The following is an 18,544-nucleotide window of genomic DNA, read 5'->3' as shown; positions in this document are numbered from 1 at the left end:
TTTGACAGTGTATGGCAATAATAACAGTTTCCTTGATTCTGGAAGGGTTAAGGTTATAATGGAGTATAAAATTGAATTTTGACTATCTTTCGTGATCACAATCTATACTAACTTAACTATTGTTGTGTAGTGAAGAAAGTCTGTGAGACCAAACTGGGTTCAAATCCCTGTTCAGTCACGACAGCTACTGAACAAACTGGGGCCATCACATTTCCTCAAATCAACTGACTTCACAGGGCTGTTATAAGAATAACTATGACAATGTGTGCTATTCTGAACTTCATGGAGAAAGGTAGAACAGCCAGGCATTCTAAAAAGACCTTCCCTCATACCATAACTGACAATTTGCTGACTTTTAATTATACTCTCAGATGTGCTAATGGAAGCACAATATATAGCTGTAGGCCACATATGAAGAAGAGTTCAATAAAGAGGAATTAAACTGCTTTCCTCTCTGTATTTTTACACATAGGTATAGAAATACAAATACATCTGCCTGGGCTAGCATTTATTATTAAAAATAGTATTTTCACTAACCTGTGTTAACCAGTAGCTGCAATGTATGGATTAAAGTCACTCCAAGTATGAAATGCACCTTGCAAGCACAATAAATAAATATTACACCACAGTGTGCAAATATTCTATCCTTCAGCAAGGAAAATGAGACACGAGAACATGAATTATCAGAAAAAAGGCATTATATTTGGGCTTACATCATATTTCAAACCGGTTTTGGTTTCAAGCAATCAAATCTGAAAGTCCGTTTTATGACAATAAATGACCTACACAATTGTAACCGAAGAAACAGGGGAAAGGGAAAACAAAAATGAAATTCCATCACACTTAATGTAGAAACGGCTTGCTCTCTTCCACAGGAATGCTCCAGGGAATGTTAGTTTCAGCTGCTTGGATTTTTTTATTCCCCTTCCCCTTTGGGGTTGGTACTAACAAAAGCTCCACTGTTTTATTAAAGCAAAGCAATCGTTTTGTTTGTTTTTTTGCAGTCTTACAGCAGCAAGTTTCATGTCACCAGTAGGAAACACACATGCATGTACTGCAGTCAGACACACATACACACTCACAGACATTATACAGTAGCCTGTTGCTGCTATCAAGAGAAACACAAACACTCCATTCTTTTAAGTGGTCACTTGTTAGAAAAACACTAACTTTTGAACTAAAAAAGAAAATACTGCACAGGTCTTCCACACTGATGCTGCAAGTCATCCTTCTGCAACGGACGGAGTTCTTGTCTCCATTTGTTCAACAAGCATCGCTGAAACCTGAAGGCACGCTGGCCAAAAAGCCCTGTTCTTTATGTGTGTTTGTTTTGGTTTTGTCATTTTAACTAGCGTGCTGGCCTAAAGTTGCAAAGCCTCTGTCCTTTTGCATTGCAGCACACCAGCTGACTGTTATAAGGAAACGACAGTACTGGAAAAGACAGTTCCTCTGCCTAGAGTCTCCACCCATAGCTGTGCTCTTTAGAGGCATCAACTGAATGAAAATATTTATCTTTTTTTTTTTAAAGGCAACATCTGCAACCCCTATTTGCATAAACTTTCATGTTTCAGGCTAGCTGTTTGGGGGTTGGGGATGGGGGAAGAAACTGGTCCTTCAGTTACCAGCTTCAAGAGGAAAACTTTCTCCACAGTTTGCTATAATCCACAATGCACCAGAGATTACAGCACTGTTTCTTTCTTTCTTTTTTAAAACTACAACCATACTTCTGGGGATTCATTTTTTAATCTTACAACAGAATTAACTAAACACATCACCAGGGCTATCTAATGCCACCAGCTTCTGGGAAGACATCTGGAAAGACGTGATAAGGAGATACACTAGTACTCCTTATTCTCATAGGGTCAGACTAAGTCTTTCTAATAATAAAATTAAGCAGGTCTTGAAAACTTTTAAAAAGACAACCAACCAAATAAACCATCACCAAAATCAGCAATAGGAAAAGTTCTCATTCATATACATATATTCTGTGTGTATGTGTTTGTGTGTGCGTGTACATATATGTATATATGTTTGTTATGTTTGTTTATGTGTATATCATGTATACTGTATATCATGTGTGTGTATATGTGTATATGTATGTACTTGTTTGTATGTGTGTGTGTAACTTCATGTTAAATCTTAAGCCCCTGCACAAATGGAGGAGAGAGCAGGCAGTTCAGGAAAAAAGCCTAGAAGCTTCTGCCTCTTCCTCTGCAGATTTGGCATTATTCCCATAGTTACATCTGAAGAAAATGTGAAACAACTTGTTTTTGGTTGAAGTCATGTTTATCCTTTTGCACATCTTCCCTTCTGACTTTGTTGTTTTAGCTGGGGGATGTATTGGTATGAGAGTTTGGGGAGTCTTGTTCATTTATGGTGTTCAGAAGCACACACACAGGCTGTCGAGGGAGGTGATGGTGGTTATGCTCTCGTTGCTGCTCATCAGAGGCACTGAAAAGCCCTTCTTCCTCATCCCCATGTGGGGGGCCGCCACTGCAGCTATCACAGTAGTCCATGGAACCATCATCAATGAACCCATCCAATTCTTTGAGATCATTGTCATGGTGGCCCTGGTTACAGATACAAATTTCAATGCCTGAGTCACCAGTGAACCTTCGATGTCTGCCTGGTGTCTTGTCTTTAGCATCAGAGAAGGCGTTGCTGTGGTCAAAACTTTCTGAGCTGTAATCCTTAAGCAGTTCCTCCTTGCATTCTGACTCCTTCTCAAGACAGGATACATGTGCAGGCATCTCTTCTAATTCTGTCCCACTGTTGGAGTTTCTTGGCTCACCACTTGTTGCTTTGGTAGTTGATCTCTCAACTAGTGGGGTGGAGGATTCAGGATCCCCAATGTTGGGGGAGGCAGTGCTGTCCATAGTTCCATTATTGCTTCCTGTTCCTGACAGAGAGCCTGGCTGGGCTGGCTGTAGGTTTCTTGTGTCCGGTGCAGCATTGCCACTGCCAGGGGTGATGCATTGCTGATGTAAGGCACTATATGGTGGGGGAGGGGTCGGAGGTCGATTCACCACTTCCTCATAAGGAGGCAGTAAATAATGTGGCAAAAATCCTAAATGGGGAGGCAGGGAGGACAGGTTATTTCCACAGTTTCTGCAAATCAAAATCCTGGCAGAATGTACTATTTAAAATAGCTTACTATCGACTTTCTGGGTAATTCACATGATTGTAATTATTAAATTTCCCCCATTGTGATTTCATATAAGCAGCAGCAATTACTTGTATTTCACAGCTGGAAGAAACTGAGGCAAAGCAGTGTATAAGATAAGGCAACATCATCCAAAAGCAAGCTAATGTAATCTGACTCAACTGAGGGCCAATTTAAATTGTCTCTCTTAGAACAGGCATAAGATGCCATGCCACCTACTCTAAGTCTGCAGACATCTTATTGAACAAAAGGGAATACTGTATAATAAAACAATATAACAATTTCCCTTTTATATGTATGGGTGGGTCTTGGTATGCTGTATGGGTCATCTCTGTTATTAGTTCCTCTTTTTAATAACAGAAAATAATTAACAACAACATAGGCAAAATAAGGTGACCCCAGTCACCGTTACAAATACTCTTGCTTGAAACGAGATCTCAGATGTTGAATTCCTTTGCCACAACTCCCTACAGCTGAGCTCTGTGCCTCTTTGTTCATAAAGCTTTCAACAACACTGGTGCTGTGTCAGCTGCAGACGAAAAGAGGGGGGGAAGGTAAAAACATCTCAGCTTACATTGCCTCAGCTGAACATGCTAATCCACTTCCCACTTTTACAGCAGTCTGACCAGCTTCCAAAATTAAGAAAATAAGTCAAAGCCAAGTATTGTTGTGAAATATCATTATTTCAGGTCTCTCAGATATTTATGCAAGAATTTAGAACCTAGTAAGAGCTGTGATGATGCTTCAGCTAACATAAAGAAGCTGACAGGATGAGCAGAGTGAGTGTCCAAGGATGATAGATTGCCATCTTGTCTTCATCAGCCATAAACTGACCTCTCTGTACTCATCCCCCATCACATCTACTATGAATCCTTCTTGTATCTGTGTCCCCTGCCCAAATAAACAATATTATCATCTTGCTCTTTGAAAGGTATCTTGCTTCTTGCATGCAGTACATACGGAAATAAAATGGCAGGGTGGAGTAGTTATGAGCTTCACGGTAGGCAATCAGGTTAATCTCATGCTGCCGTTGCTGTGCCTGAAGTCTATGTTTGGCGCGCCGGTGATGGCAGACACAACAGCAACTCAGTATAATGATGATCGTCCACACTAGCCAGAACCCTGTGGAGAAAGTAAGAAGGAGAGTAGAGAAAGTGAATTTTACTAGGAGTGTTTTTTTCCCCTCAGAAGAAAGACATCGTGCAAGCATGAAGAAAGCTGTGTGATTTCTGGAAACAAGTGTTTGCCTGTTTTCAACCATTGCATGGATCAGATACAGTGGGATATGAGAAAGCATTTTTCAGAGATGCAGATTTGAGAGATCTCCTTCCATTCCACTGCATACAACTGAACAGCAGTCATTCAAGAGAAGGACTTGAATGAATTTACCACAGTTCTGAGGAGGATGTCTACACCCGGCCTTTCACATCCTGGTTATTAAATTATCTAATTCCCAGCTAGCATATGATGCCAACAACTGCGCTTTTGCAGGCAAAATGTGGCCTTTGAAAGGTTGCCAGGGAGTATTGGTCAATGTGCTCCTGCAACTGCCATCACTTTTGAAATGAAGACGATGGCAGCATAAATTTCATGCTGACTTCTTGCCACCTAGGCTAAAAAAGCAGTTCACTGTGTATGGAAGGAACTGCATGTAGGGCTATTGTGCAACATTTCCTCTTGTTTTCATTCAGACTCGACAAGGGTGCCTTATTATTACTAAGTATATTTCCTTAACAATAGGCAACCAAAATAAGGGGCCAGAATGCCTTCCTTATGAAGGATTTTTAAATGTTTTTAGTTTAGGAAAGAAGAGAGGGCAATAGAAAGTGACCAGTATGCTAAAAGTTATGGAAACCAATCCCTATGCCTAATGGTTGAGAGAACTGGGCATGCTTAACCTGGAAAAAAGAAGACGGAGAGGCGACATGATAGCTGTCTTCAAATATCTGAAGTGCTGTCATGTGGAAGATGGGGCAAACTTGTATTCTCTAGCTGCAGATAATAGGATTCGAAATAACAGGCAAAATCCTGTTAGTGTAAAGTTACACCAGGCAAATAGGATCCAGCGCTGGTAATATTTTATTTAAATGATTGGAAAGCTTCCTATCTGCCCCACGCCTCCCCCCGATTCACATTCAGAGGTTCTGCAGGGTTCCTTTCTGACCTGGGGAAGCTTTGGGAGTCACAGTAGGGGAGCTTACATAGACAAAAATTGCTGCTGACAGTCCCACTGCTGGTGGTAAGAGTTGTTTAACAATGGAGCAGACTGCTTCAGGTGGTGATGGATTCTCCTTCACTGGAAGTTTTTTAGTGAAGGTTGGATGGCCACCTGTCAAGGATTGCCTTACTGGATTCCTACATCTGCAGATAGCATAGCTCATTGGTCCTTGGGATACCTTCCAGCTCTACAGTTCTATGACCCTGTAAGAGATTTATTAAGTCATGCATGGTATAAAGCCAGCGGGTATGGAGAAGTGGATTTCCCTTTTATGACTCTCTGAAGACTTTATCTGAAGTAATTTCATATGTCACCAAACTATGGTATGGATTTGATCAGTGTTTGGATGAGAAATAACCTAGGAACCTCATATACATCAACTTGAGAATAAACAATAAAAAAAGTGGGAGGTCTTTTGAGCTATAATTCTAAATTCCAATTTTTCCATTTAAGGTGTCAGGAAAAGATATAAAACACACTCATCCCATCTTTATTTCTAATCCCTCCATATTTAATTGTGATTTGTTTTCTTTTGAATGGTTAAATTTAGGGAAGACAAAAATCTTCAGATCTCTGAGAATGGATGAGGATACACAGTTCAATGTTAGTAACGTATTCATAGAATTCTGCTCTGATCTGAAAGTAAGGCAATCAAAAGTGTTTATCAGGATTATAAAAAAAGACCAAGTAGTCTAGAAATGCCATGGAACTTTTAAACTAGAAAGCATCAAAATCACCAATACTGATTTTCAAGGCACTGACATCTTTTCTGAGTTCCTAACAGGCTACCTATTAACTGGCTGACATTTTCTCTTGCCATTGCTTGGAGGACCTGATTAAAACCTGTTCTCTTAGTTACCTTCTATTTCTATTTCAGTTATTTCACCACTACTTTCTGTTCCTTGGATATTGTTGACCTTGCCTATTTACAAAAATGTCAAGATCATCTTCTCCCTTTGTCTGAGCAACAAGCTAGATGAGAATGCATGACTGATAAGTCCTACAACTTATGCCTGATATGTTAAGACTACTGACTACTACTACTTAGGATCTCCTCTGCTTCATCTGTGTGGTATTCTTCCTATTGCAATAAAGTAAACTTTCAGCATTTCTAGGATGGCATTTGATTCTGCCTCAGCTACCTTCTGAGACTAATAATGAAGTGAATAGACTATAATTCTCATCACCCAAGACAGCATGGTGAATCATTAGGGTTAGCGGGAGCTATACAGTTTGACAATGTACGGAGCACAAAAAGTTTCACACGCGCCGCTACAGATTTGTAACTAAACAGGAAGTAAGTAACAGAAATAAACAAGCAATTCTCACAAGGTAGACATGTGAACAATGTGTTCTATAAGACAGTGGTCCCCAACCTTCGGCCTCCAGATGTTCTTGGACTACAACTCCCAGAAGCCTTCACCACCACCTCTGCTGGCAAGGATTTCTGGGAGTTCAAGTCCAAGAACATCTGGAGGCCGAAGGTTGGGGACCACTGCTATAAGACACATGGAAACTGTTGCTGATCTGTATTTGCGAAGGCTTTCATGGCCGGGATCTAATGGTTGTTGTGGGTTTTTCAGGCTCTTTGGCCATGTTCTGAAGGTTGTTCTTCCTAACATTTCGCCAGTCTCTGTGGCCGGCATCTTCAGAGGACAGCACTCTGAGTAACCAGAGCACAGAGTGCTGTCCTCTGAAGATGTCAGCCACAGAGACTGGCGAAACGTTAGGAAGAACAACCTTCAAAACACAGCCAAAGAGCCCAAAAAACCCACAACAACCATGTTGCTGATCTCTTTACTGCTGCAAGTCCAATCTGTACTCCATTTCCAGGTAGCACTTCCAGAACATCCAGAGTTACACAAAATCCCTGTATGAGTACAGATTTCTACACCCTTAAAACTTTATGAGGAAAACCTTATATACACTGTACTGGAAGATTCTGACTAGAGATGGGGGTATTCACAGACAAATATCCCCGCACAGGTGGAAATAACGAGGGTTATTTCCATGGGGTTGGACTGTCCACTTCAATTTCACAGCTGACACAAGCATGTCAGACCTTTCTATTGCACCGTTGTCCACAATTGATTATGCAGTCCTGGCAGGAGGTGGGATGACAAGCCTCTCTGCTAGGTCGGAGAGTGGCTAATCCATTGTGGAGAATGGCGCAACAGGAAGCTTCCGCATAGCCAGCGGCAGCAGCAAAATTGTGGGTGGATTTCCACCCGTGCGGGGATATTCGTATACAAATACTCCCATCTCTAATTCTGACCAATAAACAGTGCATCTGGCAAATGCAAATGTAGGGGGGAAAGGCCTACAAAGGAGAAAAAATTACAAGGAACCAGTAAACCAGAGTTATGCAGATATTCTCCCCTCTCTCCACCACAAAAACAATACCCATATGGATCTAAACCCGAATGCTAGTCTTAATTACAACAGACCCACTTAATAAGTTGTTGAATGGTAAGTAAAGATATACATAAATCCCACTGATAAATATTGCCTTTTCAATACTGCTTAGCAATATAACAATCCAAACAATGCTATGGCAACCAGATTCTGTTTGTAGGTTTCCCATGATCATTTGGCTTGCCATTATGAAAACTGTGAAGATAGGGAGATGATTAGACAGGTCTTTGGTCTGATGAAAAAAAAGGATCTTCTTAAAAAATTTTCTTGGGGATGCTAGAGAATGTCAGGGGCTACAGAATGCTGAAATCTACACATCTGTAGTAATTCTACAAATTAGCTATTTCTAATATGATGCCCACTGGATGTGTTAAGAGAACAGCTCCCATCTTCCTCAGCTATGACCAATATGTGGACTTTGGGAAATACACAGGACATCAATACCTGATAGCTATTTCTCACTGTTACTAATGAAAGCTCATCACACTAGAATCATAGTAGTCAGTATGTTGAGTAGAAAATTGTCTCCAAACTGACATCTCATATGTAATATTCTGGTTAGAATGTCACATAAAGGCCACAGCTATTAAAGTTAATATACTCTAGCAAAGGAAAAAACAGAAAAATCTTCTAGCAGCCAGAAGATATTTCCATGTTTCCCCAGTGGCAAGGGTCCAATCAAAGTCTCACAGAGGTAAGTGCCTTTTACACTCTAAAAACTGGAAAAACATGTTTTCCCTTTCAGCATTCAAGAGCAGGAACAAAAGAGTTTGCCCTAGAGTTCACAGGAAAATTGTGTCACTTCTTTATTGGCAGGAAACTTCAGTAAAGCCAAGGCAAAAAGCACAGTAAATCATTTCTCTACCTATGGAAAAGCATACTATTAGATGGTCTTGGCTTCAGATTACCTTGCCCCAAAGAAGGTGAAGGGAGGTTATTTTGATCACTAGCATAGAATGATTAATGTACAATTGAGAAGAGCTGACCTACAGAGGCAAAAATGCCAAAACAGTCAAAACACCTATCAACTATCCTTTACAATATGGAGATAATAGACATGGCCTTATTTATTTATGTTTATTATTTATTTATCATTTGAATTTATATCCCACACTATCTGGCAACCAGGCCACTTTGGGAGGCTGACAACAATATAAGGGGAAAAAATTAAAAACACGATAAAAATAAATTAATACATAACAAATAGGGCAATTAAAACAGATGGCAATCCTAATCTTTCCTATTAGGATTGTTGTTAGCATTGCTGAAATCATTTAATGTATGATCTTTAAATAATTTGTAATACCACATATATATTGTATATATGCTAACTATCATTATCATTCAAAGAGGAATTGTCTGGATATAACTTATACTCAAACAGCAAAGCAATACTTATATATATATGTCTGGATATAACTTCTACTCAAGCAGCAAAGCAATAACAGGCTTCATAAATTTTCTCCAATTCAAAGATTCATTGCATAAATCCTGGAAGATCTGTATCTTATTGTCCTGATAGAGCTGGTCTTGTTTTCGTTTAATTTCTCTCATAAATTGTTCTTTCTTTGTATAATTAAAAAACTTCACCACCACTGGTCTAATACTGGGGCTTTTGGGGCTACCCATAAAATGTGCTCTTTCTATGTCCTGTTCAACCACATGCTGTGTGCCCATTATGGAGTTAACCCAGGCTATAATCTCTTTTTTGAGGTCTTGTCCATGTTGCACTTGGAAATTCATTATTTTAATATTAGACCTTCTGAGGTTATCCTTCATGTAGACCAGCCTTTTATTGGTTTCATTAATTTTTTCGTCCAAGCTGCATATTTTATCTGATTCAATGCTGGCTCCAAACTCTTTAATTTTGTTTTTGACATCTTTCAGCTCCTGTGAGATCCCGGAAACTTGATCTTGGAGCTTATTAATGCTCATTTCAATGGACTTGGCTCGTCTCTCTGTTTGATCAAAGCCTTGAGACATTTTACAGGACATGTCTTTTACAGCATTCATGAGCTCTTCCATTGCTTTCTGTTTATCTGTTTCAGTTGATGAAAATGCTCTCGTCAATCTTTCCAAACTGCGATCTGAGGGTACTTTTTCTCTTTTCCAAACAGGGGTTTTAGCAGATTTATCTTTCCTCCTTGACATAAAAAAATCTAATTAAGAATAATAATACCTTTTGTATTCCATACCCTATCCCAAGTTATAAAAAATAAATAAATTTAAAGAAAAAAAAGAATAATAATAGTTGTTACAAGCTTTTCATTAGGAGCAGAGTAGTATGAAAAGTCCAGCAGCTTATCAGACACAAAAGCAAAAGGAGTTTTCAGTTTTAAAACAACACAGTCCTTAGAGAGTTTAATATAATATACACGTTCCTTATCTTTCCCTTCAAAGATTTATGCAAAAAAGAATTCTTGAAGAAGAAATGAATTTTAAAAGCTTTTTACCATGCCGGCGATACAGAGGTTCAGCTCTTAGCTGGTCATTCTTCCCAAGCAGAAGTGACGTCCACAAAGCAATACTTTTGTTGTTGTTTAGTCGTTAAGTCATGTCCAACTCTTTGTGACCCCATGGACCAGAGCATGACAGGCCCTCCTGTCTTCCACTGCCTCCCGGAGGCGGGTCAAATTCATGTTGGTAACTTCAGTCACACTTTCCAACCATCTCATCCTCTGTCGTCCCCTTCTCCTCTTGCCTTCACACTTTCTCAACATCGGGACTTTTTCCAGGGAGTCTTCTCTTCTATTGAGATGTCCAAAGTATGGGAGCCTCAGCTTCAGGATCTGTCCTTCCAGTGAGCACTCAAGGTTCATTTACTTCAAAATGGATAGGTTTGTTCTCTTTGCAGTCCAGGGGACTCTCAAGAGTCTCCTCCAGCACCACAGTTCAAAAGCATCAATTCTTTGGCAGTCAGCCTTCTTTATGGTCCAGCTCTCATCACTACTGGAAAAACCATCGCTTTGACTATGCGGACCTTTGTTGGCAAAGTGATGTCTCTGCTTTTTAAGCTGCTGTCTAGGTTTCTTGTCGCTTTCCTCCCAAGAAGCAGGTGTCTTTTAATTTTGTGGCTGCTGTCACTATCTGCAGTAATCATGGAGCCCAAGAAAATAAAATCTGTCACTGCCTCCATATCTTCCCCTTCTATTTGCCAGGAGGTGATGGGACCAGTGGCTATGATCTTAGTTTTTTTGATGTTGGGCTTTAGACCATTTTTGGCGTTCTCCTCTTTCACCCTCATTAAGAGGTTCTTTAATTCCTACTCACTTTCTGACATCACAATGCTATCATCTGCATATCAGAGGTTGTTGATATTTCTTCCGACAATCTTAACTCCATCTTGGGATTCCTCCAGTCCTGTATTTCACATGATGCATTCTGCATATACGTTAAATAAGCAGGAAGACAATTTACAGCCTTGTCATACCCCTTTCCCAATTTTGAACCAATTAGTTGTTCCATATCGAGTTCTAACTGTAGGAGCCTTGAGGTGCAGTGGTTAAACTGCTGTACTGCAGCCAAAACTGTGCTCACGACCTAGGGTTCAATCCCAGGTAGCCAGCTCAAGGTTGACTCAGCCTTCTATCCTTCCAAGGTCGGTAAAATGAGTACCCAGCCAGCTGGGGGGGCAATGTGTAGCCTGCATAACTAACTTGTAAACCACCTAGAGAGTGCTTGAAGGGCTATGGGGCGGTTATATAAGCAGCACGCTTTGCTTTGCTTCCTGTCCCACATATAGATTTCTCAGGTGATAGATAAGGTGGTCAGGCACTCCCAGTTTTTTAAGGACTTGCCATAGTTTGCTGTGATCCACACAGTCAAAGGCTTTTGCGTAGTCAATGAAGTAATTTGGTCTCTAGTTCCTCTGCCGCTTCGAAATCCAATTTGTACTTCTGGGAGCTCTCGGTTCACATACTGCTGAACCCTACCTTGTGGGATTTTGAGCATAACCTTGCTAGCATGTGAAATGAGTGCAATTGCACGGTAGTTGGAGCATTCTTTGGCACTGCCCTTCTTTGGGATTGGGATGTAGAGTGATCTTTTCCAATCCTCTGGCCACTGCTGACTTTTCCAAACTTGCTGGCATATTGAGTGTAGCACCTTAACAGCATCATATTTTACAATTTTAAGTAGTTCAACTGGAATGCCATCACTGGCCTTGTTGTTAGCCATGCTTTCTAGGGCCCACTTGACTTCACTCTCCAGGATGTCTGGCTCAAGGTCAGCAACCACACTGTCTGGGTTGTTCGGGACACCCAGATCTTTCTGGTATAATTCCTCTGTGTATTCTTGCCACCTCTTTTTTTGTTCTTTATCATGTCCATCTTTGCACAAAATGTTCCTTTAATATCTCCAATTTTCCTGAACAGATCTCTGGTTTTTTGTTTTCTATTATTTTCCTCTATTAAGAAGGCCCTCTTGTCTCTCCTTGCTATTCTTTGGAAATCTGCATTCAATTTTCTGTAACTTTCCCTATCTCCCTTGCATTTTGTTTCCCTTCTCTTCTCTGCTATTTGTAAGGCCTCATTGGCCAGCCCCTTTGCTTTCTTGCATTTCCTTTTCTTTGGGATGGTTTTTGTTCCTGCCTCCTGTACAATGTTAGGAGCCTCCATCCATAGTTCTTCAGGCACTCTGTTTATGTTATACCTGACTAGTCCAGCTGTTTTTCCTACTTCCTTCAGTTTAAGCTTGGGTTTTGCTATAAGAAGCTAATGATCAGAGCCACAATCGGCTCCAGGTTTTGTTTTTGCTGATTGTATAGAGCTTCTCCATCTTTGGCTGCAGAGAATATAATCAATCTGATTTCGATACTGCCCATCTGGTGATGCCCATGTGTAGAGTCGTCTCTTGTATTGTTGGAAAAGAGTGTTTGTGATGAAGAGCTTGTTCTCTTGACAAAACTCTATTAGCCTTTGCCCTGCTTCGTTTAAATTTGAAGGCCAAACTTTACCTGTTGTTCCTTTTATCTCTTGACTCCCTACTTTAGCATTCCAGTCCCCTATAATGATAAGAATATCTTTCTTTGGTATCAGTTCTAGAAGTCTTCATAGAATTGGTCTATTTCAGCCTCTTTAGCATCGGTGGTTGGTGCATAAACTTGGATTACTGTGATGTTGAAAGGTCTGCCTTGGATTTGTATTGAAATCATTCTATCATTTTTGAGATTGTATCCCAGTACAGCTTTCCCCACTCTTTTGTTGACTATGAGGGCTACTCCATTTCTTCTACGGGATTCTTGCCCACAATCGTAGATATGGTAATTGTCTGAATTGAATTCGCCCATTCCTGTCCATTTTAGTTCACTGATGCTCAGGATATTAATGTTTATTCTTGCCATCTCCTGTTTGACCACATCCAGCTTACCAAGGTTCATAGATCTTATATTCCAGGTTCCTATGCAAGTACTTTAGTAAGAAGTAAATTTCTGAATTTTTATGTCAAGTAATGGTTGAGAGAAAGCCAAAAACAACACCTCAACATTATTCTTTTTTCTCTTCTTATATGGCTGACTTAAACACAGAAGCTCTAGAAGAAAATCTTCTCAAAGTAAAGTCTCTAAGTAAAGCTTGCATTCCACAGAGGGATATTTATATCCACTTGAATACCTACTTAAACCTTCAACAGCCAGAGTAAGTTTCTAATGAATTCTGTTTGCAGATGTGTGTAGAGACAATAATGGAATATACACAGCAGGGTAATGATCCGGGAACAATGTGCCCAGGACTAGGGGTGGTATATGTGTAGGCCCTCCAGATTTTGAATCCCAATTCTCATAAGTCCTCGCCACAAGTGCTGTTTGGAGCTGGTGGGTGTTTTAAGTCCAAAAATATTTAGAGAACCACAGCTTCCTCATGCCGAGTAGACATGGTCTAGAGGGGCGGGGTAAAAATCAAATAAATAAATAAATAAATGCCTACCCTAAACCTACTTTTTTTAAAAAATTAATGGGACTCTACATAAAGAGGTTCTTTGGTTTGAGATGGACCTAATGTCTTTATTCTACAGCTTTTTCAGTCCAATAAGATGGCGCCTTGCAGGAGGAAAGAATCTAGTGGTGTATGGTGACTGCATTAACATGTAGTACTAAAATATGGTTTAGTGTTAACACAATGAGCTGCAATAAGCCAAGGGCTTGCATGCCCTTCTTTTCCTCTCTTCTGGCACAACATCAAGAAGAACACTACTGTATGTCTGCACTACATAACTATATCTGTTTGATATGACTTTAATAATAATAGCCCCATGGACTTCTGTGAATTTATAAACTGTAATTCATACAGGTACGACTACGCTTGACTGCTCTAATGCACTCCCTGAACCACATTTCCAAAGGTACTTGTGAGAAGAAGGACTGTGGGTTAAATCAAATGTTGTAGTATACACAGGGAAGAAGGGGTAACAGCTACTTCAGCATATGTGGTAACAAGTCCAGTTAGAGAACTGTCATCATGAAGGTCTTTCACATATAACTAACACTTTAAAAGCAAGTACTGTACGTACTGTGAAGAAGGTTGCAGGACACAATCCCTCCCTCCCCCAGTTGGAGTTCTGGATGCAATTTGCTGGCATAAGGCCTTCTCCAGGAAAGCATAAAACAAAGAAATCTGGGCAGTCTCTTCCACTTCATTTTCCTAAATACAGCTTCATTTCACATGAACAAGACTTACTACATAAATTAGTTGGAATAAATGTCAAGGACAAAGATAAGAGCATAATAATAATCAAAAACCCTGAACAAAACAGTATTTAAAATGGCTAACTTTGTTTTGTGAAACTATCAAGCAGAGCTGAGGAACAGATATCCAATTCAACATGTCAGTTGGGAACTGCCTTCCTCTCCTACAATCCTAAAAGAAGTAAGAATGTATGTAAACTACACAGTTACAGTAGATTGATGCCACTTTAACTGCCATGGCTCTATCCTGCAGAATCTTCGGGTTTGCAGTTTAGTAATATACTTATGGTTATCTGCTACAATACTATAGTACTGCAGATCAGGGGGCAACATTGGAGCTCTCTCTAGCAAATAATTCTAAATATTTAACCAGCCTCAGGATTCCATAGGATGACACAATAATATTGTGAACCGGTGTAACTATGAAGTATAGATAAATTCAAATAACCTGCAGACAGAACAGAAGAAATGGGGTATGTGTTCTTGTTCTTTTAAATTAGAGGCAACCTAATAATCCTAGCATGTTTTTCCAGCCAGATCTTCAGGTCACAAACAGGAAGTGAAATGAACCATTTGGAACATAAGCAATCACATTGGTACACATAGGGACAGACAACAATAGATGAATATATAGCTCACTGTTTCCTTCCAGGGGTAATGAAATACCAGAAAAAGAGGAACTCTGGCATAACAGTCAGTCCCTTTCTCCACCCTTAATAAAGCTACAACCTAATACAGCATCCTGGACTCTCATCATCTTTTACCAAAAACAAGAACTTGATTAAAGCACAGGACAAGTGGCTCTGTATATAGATACAGTATAGAAGAAAACCACAGATATAGGTGAGCCAGAGGGAGACAGGGTCAAGATCAGCCTTCCCCAATCTCATGGTCTTTTAAGTATGCTGCACTATAGTTCCTTCCATTCCCAGTCAACATGGTCATTGATGGTGAGAGCTCAAGAACAACACATATAAAGAGCACAAGGTTGGGAAAGATTGGTCTAAGGCAAAAGATGTTCAGTTGCTCCTCTAGCTTTTCATATTGATTAGCTCTCCTCTGACTGGTTATAGTAACTAGAGATGGGCACTTCGTATTTGTATCTTGGGGATATGAATACGAACTACAGCACCATAAGGTGCTGTGGGTGCCCAATTCCTTCCCCCAGAACCGACTGGCTCTGTGTGGGGCTGTGGTCCTCCTTTGGCAGTGGTGCATCAATTCCAGTAGGAGTCTTGCCAGCCCTTCCCCGCCCCCTGTAAAGCCAACCACTTTGGCATGGAGGTGGGATGGGGAGTCTTCCTACTCAGCCAATGAGTGGTGAGCTGTGCAGGGGTGGTGGGAAAGGGCTGGGCAGGCTCCTGCCAGAATTCGTGCACTGCCGCTACAGGAGGATTGCAGTGCTGTGTGGAGCCCAATGAGTGGGCCAGCTGGTTCTGGGGTACGGAACTGGGCCCCAGAAGCAACTGTGGTGCCGCGGTTCATATTTGTATCCCCAAGATACGAATACTAAGTGCCCATCTCTCATAATGACTACTGCTACAGCAGATTAATAAAAAGAAACCAAATCTGGTCCTCCTAATTGCTGCCTTCTATGACCTATGTAAAATGGTCTATGTCTAAATTATTTGTGATCAAAGGCATTACAGCTGAGCAAAATGTGTGTGGTACAATTCTGGACTGTTAGCCAAAGATAACTTGTATCCAATGTTCCCTCTAATTCTCAGCTCTGCTGGGTAGGGCTCTGTCCCTCACATGCATGATTTCTCCACCACTCCACGTGGGATTCTGCCACGATCAGAACCAAAGGGGCTGTAAACACTCACTGTGGGTGCATGGAGGAAGAGGAATGCTGCGTGGACGGGGAGGGGGCACAGTGTTGTGTGCCCATGCAGTGATGCAACTTAAGAAAAAACTGTGGTTGTATCACAGTTATTAATGTTCCTCAAACTAAAAGAGTCCTTGAGTGTAGCAAAGCAGACATTAGAGAAAGGCTTTATTAACCTTTTCTACTTAATATTTGTTACCCAAGCAAAACATCTGCCATTCTCCCACCAAAAAAATTTTTTCTGTAACATTTTAAAATCTACCTTGGGTACCATGAGAAGAGAAAAAAATAGTTATTATCTTAGATGCTCTATTTCTGACATCCACAGATCTCAAATAGCTGAGCAACCACATTTCAGAAACAGATGACAAAGTGTTCAATGGAGCATGCTCTGGTGATACTATAGGCACTAGCCAATAGGCACCTAAGGCAGTATCACTATCCTTTCAAAAGGAGGAACTGGTCTTTTTTTCACTTCAAACAGGAATCATGCCCAAATTTGGCTTCCAATATCTATCACAAAAAGTACAAATTAGTATTATTATCAATCATATTTATGCATCTGTTTACACACACATGCACATACTCTTTTTGTGCACAGAAAGTCCTACAGACAGAAGATAACACTTTGTGAATCTCTCAGAGAGGGCTCTAATTCTTGAAAGCTTGTATCATTGATTATTAGTGTTTAAGGTGCCAGCAGTTTCTGTGGTGTGCTGTATGGACTAACATGATTTTTCCTTTAACAATTTCTACTAACTGGCACTAACGGCAATAAATATAAATAATATATGTGTTATACTTTCTGAATAAACTATTTGCTTATATTTTCAGTTCAAATGAATCATGCTGCACACAAAAGCTTTTACTGCATTAAAATGTAGTAAAAGTAGTAAAATGTAGAATAAAACTACTAAAATGTACTAACTACTAAAATGTTCTACATTTTACTACTAAAATGTGGTAGAATGTAGTAAAATGTAGAATAGTGTGGCATACAGGGCCACACTATAACAACTGTTCCTTTAGGTTATGAATTTTTTAAAAAACAAACTCTATTATAGCAATTTAATTTAGAGGTAATCGAGGCATAAGTGGTCTGGTCTATTTATTTTAATCCTGGAAGACATGAAGCAGTTGACGCATGACCTCCAGATACAGAGACACACACCTTGCCACAGCCACCACTTGAGTATCAAGCTCAAATACCAGTTCAAGGAATACATCCAAGCCACAAACTTGCTCTTTCACAGAAAGTACAATCCACCTCAAAAAAAGCTGCCTGTCTGTTCTTTACCTGACAAGCCTATCAACCATGAACATGCTTGACTTTAGCTTCAAATCTAGAATGAGCTTCAGTTTATTGGCCCCTACCCATTACTGACTCCAAACACCTGTTCAAGGACATGGCTGCCTTATCACAGTCCAAGAGAGATATAACTGGGTATCATCAACATTCTGATGACATCAACAAACTCTTAAAACCTTGCACGACCTCTCCAGTGGCTTCATATAGATATTACAAAAACGTGAGACAGAATAAAAGCTAAGACAACCAACCGTATAATTCTCCAGTGGTGGAGCAGTACGATCATCCTTTGGAAAGTACTTGACAGGGAAGAAAAGAAAACACAACCAAATTGATGGACACATACCTGATAAGCAGTGTAAAAGATATCACAGCTTATGGTACGGAAGTCTTACTTTGAAAAAGGTGAGAACACCTTTCTTTCGTCTAGTTCCAGCAAAAGACGTTCCACCAGTGCAACCGAAGCACTTTCTATTGTACATGCAGGGGTGACGCACGAATGAAAATCAATTTAAACAATAGTTTGTTCAAGTTTCAACTGGAGATGAGTATAATCATCCACTCCAACACTTAGTCCTTAAACAAAGAAGGAGCAACCTCCCAATTTTAACTCTAACCTCAGATTAGGAACAGATCATATATATGAATGAATGAACAAATGAGTAAGTAAGATGCTTACACCAGAGCTCATAATAGTAATTGCAGCACTGAGACTGTCCACAGCAATGTCCTGTTTCGCAGATGTAACTCTGATTGTTGATTCCTATACATATTTCTTTGTCCTAGAATATGAAAGAGAAATAGATTAGTGGCAGCAGTTAAAACATGAAGAAAGTCCATGTATTATAAAGAAGAACTAAACCTCAAGGAGTTGCAAGGTATGTATTAACCCACCTGTTCAAAGTCACATATAATCTGGGGCTTACCTGAGA

General features: G+C 40.1%; 1 protein-coding gene across 2 annotated transcripts in view; it reads right to left on the bottom strand.

Moving 5' to 3' along the window:
* Nucleotides 1-680: 680 nt before the first annotated feature.
* WBP1L (WW domain binding protein 1 like) overlaps nt 681-18,544 on the bottom strand; it is a 75,651-nt gene continuing 57,787 nt past the window's right edge. For both annotated transcript variants that reach the window (XM_020790806.3, XM_020790807.3), the window contains exons 2-4: nt 18,292-18,394; nt 4,124-4,285; nt 681-3,067 (exon numbers count right to left, since the gene is read on the bottom strand). In XM_020790806.3, coding sequence (XP_020646465.1) covers nt 2,325-3,067; nt 4,124-4,285; nt 18,292-18,394 — 1,008 coding nt within the window. In that variant the 3' untranslated portion in view covers nt 681-2,324. The remainder of the gene's footprint in view (nt 3,068-4,123; nt 4,286-18,291; nt 18,395-18,544) is intronic.

The sequence above is a fragment of the Pogona vitticeps genome, chromosome 3, assembly GCF_051106095.1.
Source record: "Pogona vitticeps strain Pit_001003342236 chromosome 3, PviZW2.1, whole genome shotgun sequence".
In the NCBI taxonomy this organism is placed as follows: domain Eukaryota; kingdom Metazoa; phylum Chordata; class Lepidosauria; order Squamata; family Agamidae; genus Pogona; species Pogona vitticeps.
Note: the sequence above shows the minus strand (reverse complement) of the source record. Positions and strands in the feature narration are given on the sequence as shown.